The 8,420-nt window shown below is 46.7% G+C and overlaps 1 protein-coding gene across 1 annotated transcript; it reads right to left on the bottom strand.

The window, feature by feature from the left end:
• Positions 1-309: 309 nt before the first annotated feature.
• On the bottom strand, positions 310-7,384 carry LOC146175748 (uncharacterized). Its single transcript, XM_084581199.1, has 3 exons — positions 7,092-7,384; positions 5,831-6,090; positions 310-791 (listed from the first exon to the last, which is right to left on the bottom strand). Exons 1-3 carry the CDS (start codon positions 7,382-7,384, stop codon positions 310-312), a joined length of 1,035 nt encoding a protein of 344 aa, XP_084437325.1.
• Between the last annotated feature and the right edge of the window lie 1,036 nt (positions 7,385-8,420).

Genomic DNA, 8,420 nt, shown 5'->3' on the forward strand with positions numbered 1-8,420 from the left:
TTTTCTTGCAAGCAAGCATGCTAGTATTCAAAGTAATTAACAATAAGGGAAAAGATTACAGTATTTTCAAGAATGAAAGATAAAGTGAGCTGCTCATGTGACGGTGAGAGATGTCATTTCAGCCTTATCAAAGCCGCTTTCTTTTTGGAAGCCGGTGTATGAATATGCTTTGTTATGAAGCGTCGCACTCGTATCCATAACACATTCCAATATTAAAAAAACCCCTTCCTGGTGGTATGGTTTTATAGTCAGCCCTCATTTCAGAAAAACATATATCGCCAGTCGCATCAAGATACAGTCTCAAACTATTTAGCCCTGACTGCCTACTGGCATCATCATTGATGAATACACGGCGGTGGTCCTTTCCCGCACAGACTCCAGGGCAGGCTGTGGGCTTCGAAACATGTCCGACAGCGTGGAGAGTAGATGCTGAGAATAGGCGCGGGGTGACGGGTAGACGTCAATCCCATGCATACGGCGACCCTCCTCGGAACTTCCAGGGCCAGAGCGACGAAGGGCCGCAACTTCGGGATCGTCGTTCAGCGACAGCGCGACCAGTTGAGCCACGACTACGGCAACTGAAAATGGTCCAGCCTGGTCTCCGGACGACACGGCATCGTAGACGGCTGCAAAATCGTCCTCCGGCAGTAAAAGGCGCGACCACAGTGAGCCCGGAAGGGACGTGACCTGGAAGCGGCGCTTGTTCCACACGAGGTCGTTGTTTAGCACCACGTCAGTGCGCCGTAAATAGACGTTGAAGAAGTCGAACGGCTCCACCGAGAGGCCTTCACCTGGGTTGAGGACGTGGTGTTATTAGGACAGAGACTAAAAAATGAGAGACAGTCGGCATCCTCATTAGTACCATTCATATACGTTTGAAAGACCGACTTTTTAACGCCTCTTGTCTCTGTGAAGAATTTCGAAATGCTTTGCTAAACGTGCGGCATTAATTTCAGTGTCCTTTCGTGTAACTAGGCACCATGCTAACTTCATGACTCATGTGACTCCTTAACCTGGAAGGATGCTCCACTACTCAACTCGTCGCTATTCGCTTGTGCAATGCGGCATCTCCTGCGGCTGCAGAAATTATGGTAGAGCGTTGTTGCCGCTGCAATGCTGCTGCATCATCAACACTGGAGTGCTCCAAGGCTATCCTTTCCTTGCAAAATATTATCTAGCACATTGAAAAAAAAAAGTTAGGAGGACGCTTAGCCATTGCAATAAACGTAGACGCGATAAGCCATTCAGCACCTGTTTTTCATTTGGCTAATTTTAAATGCGAGAACTTTACCAATCTCGTTGATCAAAGTGTCTTGTGAAGACATAGTGTAACGCATGTCTTCACAAGACACTTTGATCAACGAGATTGGTAAAGTTCTCGCATTTAAAATTAGCCAAATGAAAAACGCATGTTTTTCATTTGGTTAAATGTGTAACGCATAGAGAGGTGCGGCCTATCGAAGCAAGTGTGTAAGTGGAGCAGTGACGATAGTGGTGAGAGTGCGAGGTCGTCAGTTGGAGAGCGCTTAGGCTTTTTCGTTCCTCATTGCATCCACGCTTCATTGCACATATCAAGAGTGGACCGTCCTCATCGATTGTCTGTGGATGAGCGTCCCCAGAAGTACAATTTTCTAGCTCTAGAACACTGTACCGCAAATAGGTACGCAGACAGCGACAAGGTGCGCTGATTAAAGGACGAGGTGCGCCGTGCGGAAAGAACGTCGCTTGGCGTGGCGAAAAGATCTGCGTCTCACTGACCAAGTGCCAGGCTCGTCGTGCACGTGTTCAGCGTGGCTGATTACACGCCGACAAAAAAAATGCGACCAAGAGAGACCGAGGCGTCGCTACAGAGCACCAGCAAGACGCAAAGATATGCGGCAACGAGAAAAGCGAAATGCCCTAAATGTCAGGATAAAGAATTGAGAAAAGAGAAAGCAGATGTAATTCTTTCTGATTATCGCACATAAGCCGCCTTAAATTTTTATACTAAAGTTTCAAACATTTCTTCATAATATATAAATTTTCAACATTTTTATTACTGTAACATTACTGCATATCCCAAGCACTCGGTCGAGTAAGTCTTACAGACAACGCTTTCGTAATTCGTAATATGCCCCAGCTCTAACACGCTTATATAGTACCAACGACTCTTCTTTGTCTATAATAATAAAAAAAAACTGTCTGTAACCTATGGGCTGCGTTCCCGCATTTCGCTTCAAGTTTTCCTGGTTTGGAACGCCAAGGGCGACAAACGTACAGTCGTGAGCAGCCTTGTCTAGAGCGCGCCGACAGTGCTCCGCGGAGGAAGTCAGCGCCATCTAACGTTAGGCTCTGGGTTTTAGTTTTGCGTCCCATGCGCATGCGCGGCCAAAACAAAGCAGTGCCTGGTCATGGGTTCCCTGCCTCATTTTCACTCAGTGATTGCGCTTCATGCCGCCAGGTACGCGCTTAATGATATGTAACAGCGGCCTGAAAACCAACGCGTTTCGTGCGAATCACGAAGCGGCTAGGCAAGGGCAATGTGATATCGGGTGATCGCTCGGTTCAAAAGCAATTGCAAGTGATAGCGGATTATCGCGCGCTTCAAACACCCTAGCAAATAGTTCGAGAATTGGGCCTAGTTGGCTGTTTGGTGTTTGTTTTCGTCCTGTCCGTATAAGGTTGCGTTGAAGGCGTCCCGTTTGATGGCGTGTTTTTGGGCCGAGTTATAAGCTTTAAGGGACACAGCATTTGACATCTTTACAGATATAGGTGCTGAATACCTCCACGATAAAGTACAGGGGCGACGAGTGGTGCGTATGCAGGAACGCGCATTAATCCGCTATCAGTCGTGCTTGCTTGCCTGGCCGTCTTGTTGCAGTCGAGAAACACGGCGTCATCGCGACGCTCTGGCGACCGTCACAACCTCACAAATTAGGGTGCCTCGATGCGGAGAGCGGGCGCGAATCGAGGCACCCTAGCACAAAAGCAAGCAATGCGACCCTAGCGGCAAGAAAGGTACTCACAATGCAGGGGTTGGATGAGGGAGTGATGAGCAGGCATCCTTCTCATTTGCCGTGCATGCGCGCAGGACGCATAGCTCAAACCCAGAGCCTAACGTTAGATGTCGCTGACTTGCTCTGCAGAGCCCCGTCGGCGCGCTCTAGACAAGGCTGCTCATGACTGTACTGTCTTCAATTACTGCTGTATTGCAGAAACACCAGCACAGAGAACAATCTTGGTAAATTTGGCTCTAATTTGATCATCTCCATTCCGCTGGCTTTATTTTAAGGTGGAGTGTTTGAACTTAACGCGCGAGATCACGTGTTTTGACGTCATGACCTGGCCAACTAATCAGGATTGCTCCTCGCCGCCATATACGACGACGGCGCCGGCTTTTCGGCGAAACGAGCTGTATTGCTGTTGCCTAACACGGTCAGAATGCAAACAATCGCACATAGGCGCACGTTACCCTAATCAAAAAAATAAAGTTACAAATATTTATCTGTCTTAACTTGAGAAAGCTTCCTTTTAGGAGAAATGTGCCGGCGCCAAGCGCAAACAAACAGCCCCTCGTCGCTCTTAGGTATATCATTACCCCAGGATTGGCTAAGGACGATTCGAAAGTTGGATTCCGTTGGCTTTCTGGAATAAGCAATTGTAGAGGCATCCTCGCTTGAGGTAAGAAAGGCTTCATAAACCACAGAGGGTAAGGAAATTTGGTCCGTGTCTGTACAATTTTCTTTGCTTTCAGATCATTGCTGATACTCAGACATTCGCTTGTTATAATTGTGACCATCGTGTGACATTTTGTGTTCCCTGAGCTCAATTTCTACTGCTCGCAAATGAACAGTGTGACAGTGGGAATGGCTGATTGCAGAGACAATTAGTTCTGCGTTAAGGAAAATGTAGCTCTCTTAATCAGCCTGTGCCGCTGCACGGACACTGGACTCAAGGGGTGATCGAGGAAAGTTTAAAGGAGGAAGTGGAATAGACATGCCATCGTTTTGTGTTTCAGATAATTTAGAGTGCCTGGGTTATTTCCCTTGTGCTATAAACACGAAAATATTCAGAGGACCGCAGTGCGTTTTTGTTCGCGTTACTGGAGAACCGATTCTCTAACAGGCATGCTGATATGTTGCTACCTTGAGCTGCTCGAAACATAACGAGAAAAACAATGAATGAAACTGTTTCTTCAAATCACACGGAATCAAATAAAAATGACCAACGAAAATATGTGGAATGGCCATTCAGAATATAATGTAGCTGGTACAAATGTCAAAGAGCTTCAGCCCCGTTTGGAATTGTGTTACAGGCTACGGGAGAATCGACAAATGATCAGGATGTTATGCTTTGGCGCATCTTGTTAAGGCTCCACGCCCACTTCTCAATACTGGTCCTGTATTTCTATCTCTCAGTGCTTGTTATGCATTTGTGCTTTAATAATATTATTTGATTGTGCATTCCTCTCCTGTAATGACCCTCAACTGAGGGCTACAATATTCCTAAATAAATAAATAAAAACACAGTGCAGCTCATAGGATTCCAATGCATTTTCCTTACATAAGAAACAGATGGCTTTAGATAGCTTTCAAGATATCACGATGCTTTTTCACGTCACTGCCGGAAAGGCAGAGCGAGAAATAGCAAGAAAACTCGTCCATTTTCCTGTACTGTCCTACCGACATAGATTTTATACGCACTGATTACAAGGTCTACAAATATATTATTTCAATGTTTAGATGAGTCATTCCGCGGAAACAGTGAACGCCACAGCGGCGCACAACTTGCGAAGCATATATCGCTGAAACCCACCGCACTGGCTTAGATGTTTTTGCCTTCAGCTACTGGCCCCAGCAACGCTGCGTAAAATCTGTCTCACGGCGACCATGTTTCGATAGAGCGCCAACTAAGAATGTTCTATCACTATGTGATATCCCCAAAAGTTGAAAAAAGAATAGATGGAGAGATAGAATTTTGAGTTTACTATAGCGTTCCAGCAGCCCTTGTGCTTTCTCGATCAGGCAAACCCCAAAATGCACAATTTATAATAGCTGCTCAAACGAACAGATTTGGATATTGCTTTCGTAATGTCAAGAACGCGAACGTACCAACACTCTTAAGCGACAACACACAGCTAAGAGTTCTTCGCAATTTGCCCGCTGTCACACCCTAAACCTTTAAGCTACTATGTTCTCGTACGGTTGTGTGTGGTAGGCTGCAATTCCTGATGAAATAGCTGAAGACTCGGCAAGTAGAAATTATAGTATGAATGACAAAACATAAACCTAAAGAGACACGATCAGCAAAGTTTCTGTAGTAGGGCGGCTTCGGCTGGCTAAGAACCTTGGGAAATGCATTTGAGCAGGCAATGCGTGAAGAAGGGGCATATCTTACGCGAACCGTATACAACTCATTCTGTCCAAAAGCAGTCGCCGTACACTAGTTCCGTTTCGAATGTTGTCAGAAGATGGCGGAAGTGTTCGGAAGGTGGCAAGTAGTTGATCTATAAACCCTAGGTAGGAAGTGTGGTGAGAGATTGATGTTAATATTAATGACATAATTGTGATTTTTATCAATGATTAAAATAAATCATTTTTCAAATAACAAAAGGATTAGAAACCCGAAATAAAGAGGAAAGAATCAAAACAATCAACAGTTATACAAGAACTCAACAGTACTGAGTCATTGCGTCGTATTCTGCCGTATGTATAAAAGGGAATGATGAGTAGTAGCTCCGTAGTCCACCATAAACACAACGCGCTATGACGTCTAGTCGTAAGGCGAAGCTTAAGCCTCCTCTTAGTTTTTATCGTTGCGCACACGTTTTGCACTCAAATTATGTGCTCACCTTGTAGGTAGAGCAGCGCCGAGCAAAGCTGTTGGAGGAACTTCCACAGGTATGGCTCCTGGACGCACAGCGTCCTCGCGGCGAGCATTCCGGCGAAGTGCTCTAGGCCGTCGTCGGGAAACCGCGTGATGAGATGCACTTGGCTACCGGGCGCGTTGATGGCCACCGCCAGAACCGAGAGAACGTGCTTGTGGTCGAGATGAGCCCATTGCCAGAAGTGATCGTCATCCAGCAGGCGATCGAGCCTGTAGTTGGCGGCCCTGCACAAAGTCGGATGCATGGTTTGTTCCTACGCACAAAGCATCCAGAACGTAGCGATTGATAGCTGGCAGCTGAAATGGCCGCACACTGTTTGTACGTAGGGCTGCTGTTATGTTTTCAGGAGTTACCAAATGTGGTCTCTGCTTTATTATATAGATTAGAGTAATATCAGAATTGCCTGCCAGTCCACTTGCATTCTGAGTCGAACAAGCTACTCCTGGGCCACGCAGGCTCGTTAATGCAGCTTAGTTAAAGTGGGACTTTATATCTCCAGTGGCAGCTTACGCTGCCGCGTCCTACCCCTGACGGTGGAGCCTAAGTGTCCCCCATAATACAATGGCTCCGGTCAGCACTCTCATTTGGTATCCCTGCTCATACAAGGACCCAGATATTCGCTTAAACACTAATTCTATAATTTGAGGTATTATGTCCTACATATCCAATATTACACATTCGTAAGCTGCCACATTTCTTCCAAAGGCCACCCGAGAGAGATTTGAAGCGTTTAACTGCGCCGCACAGTCTACGTGGCATAGGCGTGACAAGCCTTATTCGGCATCCAAAGTTATCCGTAGGGTTCAATTCCAATCTCCAAATGCCCACCTGGGTCAGATTAACTGCCCAAACCGACAATTTTACTTCTTAAACTACACAAACCAGTGACCAATCAGCTGCCACCATGCCACCTGCCAAATGCTAGAGGGGTGATAATGATTTCAGGCCGGCAACACCACAACAACCCCGACGCTTGATTAGAAGCAGAGCAAGGCCCTTAACCCTAATCCTAAACCTTAGCGCCTCCGGCTGGCACAGATGTGCCATGTTCTGCCTATATATACTTCTCCATTCTTCCTGCTGGCTCATTCCTCAAGACCGTCGAAAAATGGCGGCGGCGCTTCCCGCTGCCTTCTACGGCCCACCTGCCTCCGCCTGCGCCATACGCCTCTCGATACCAAAGAAATATTATTGGACACCCTGCAACTGCAATATTAACGCTCACCTCACGGCCATATATCGCTTGCGGTCGAACGTACAGGTCACCCAGTAAGACAAGTGGTCCGACTCGGAGAAGTGCCGCAGAAGGCAGAAGTTGACCGCGCATCCGGTGAAGTTGTTGATGGAAAAGATGGAGGCTCTGCGCCGGGCACGCTCTGCGTACGGCTGCGTAAGGACCTTCCACTCCGGCAGCGTGTAAGTCGCTATCAGGATTCCTCGGCACAGCTCTTGTAGGCTGCAGACGCGTCTTTGGATGCGTGAAAGGCGGAAGAGACGGCAGCGGCCGCGGCTCGCCATCTTCGTGCCCTTCTTCTTTCTCGCACGCGTTGCAGGCATTGCACGTACGAAATTATTTCGCTGCGTTGCTTGACGCCTCATAGCATCCAATGTAATTATGGATGCGTGAAAACTTTCAATAACTGGTACCGCCTCCAGCCCCAATCCGATTACGTGATATTAAGTGCTTAAAATATAAGACGCTGCGCCGTCCGACAGACCGGTTGCTGCCAGGTTCCAGATGCTAAATGGCGACTGCGTGGAATAGGTCCTCAGAAGGTGATAGGCGGATGTTTCTACATTTCTACAGAGTGAAATATCTGTGTGTAAAGCTACCGAAGCGTACCAATGAGGCATTCTTGACGGAATATGATGTTCTCTCATCACAGTCTTGCAAAGCGCAATCTGTCGACAGCTGAGAATTCACGCATGGTTGCGACTTCTAAGGAACGAAAAGTGCTCTTCGACGACACCTGCGACATTTCGTTCTCGTCACAACACCTTTGTATCATACTGGCAATGAGCTTTACAATAATGTCAGGTTAGGGGCTCTAATTAGGCTGGTCAGTCTTGTTTTGATTTAATTGGGTTAATTAACACATATAATACTACACTCGATTTAAATTGCGGGCCTGGAGACGGTGAACGCTAGCGTAGAGCACCGGCAGATAGTGACAGTTCGCATTAGGGTAATCCCGTGAACCTTAACTAACAAAAATGCTAGACGATCATGCACATGTCAGTTCTTTGAAAGCAACTAAATTTTTTAACGGGCTGCTCTAACGCGAAACATTAAATGAATGTAATTGCTCTAAGCAAGGACTTCGCAACACACAGAGACATGTTCTGGTGAAATAAAATGAGCAGAGATGGATATTGATTGGTGGCTTTCACCCTCCAGGATTAAATTCTGTTTTTGTGCAAATGGGCGAAGATTGTTGGTTACTGCGCTCGCAGTGGCCAATTTTTTTAAAATGCGGATATATTTGTTGATCCTTCTAAAGGGTACCTGGCGTTCCCAGCCGTTAGCTGTATTCCCTTTCACCGCCATGTTTTA

Source organism: Amblyomma maculatum, chromosome 10 (genome assembly GCF_055883805.1).
Source record: "Amblyomma maculatum isolate TAMU_Amacu chromosome 10, ASM5588380v1, whole genome shotgun sequence".
NCBI classification, from domain to species: domain Eukaryota; kingdom Metazoa; phylum Arthropoda; class Arachnida; order Ixodida; family Ixodidae; genus Amblyomma; species Amblyomma maculatum.

Coding starts and splice junctions, on each gene's coding strand:
- LOC146175748 (XM_084581199.1), bottom strand. CDS start 7,384: ATGGCGAGCCGCGGCCGCTGCCGTCTCTTCCGCCTTTCACGCATCCAA. Junction 6,091..7,091: donor AAGCGATATATGGCCGTGAG/GTGAGCGTTAAT, acceptor GACTTTGTGCAG/GGCCGCCAACTACAGGCTCG. Junction 792..5,830: donor GGCGCTGCTCTACCTACAAG/GTGAGCACATAA, acceptor TCCTCAACCCAG/GTGAAGGCCTCTCGGTGGAG.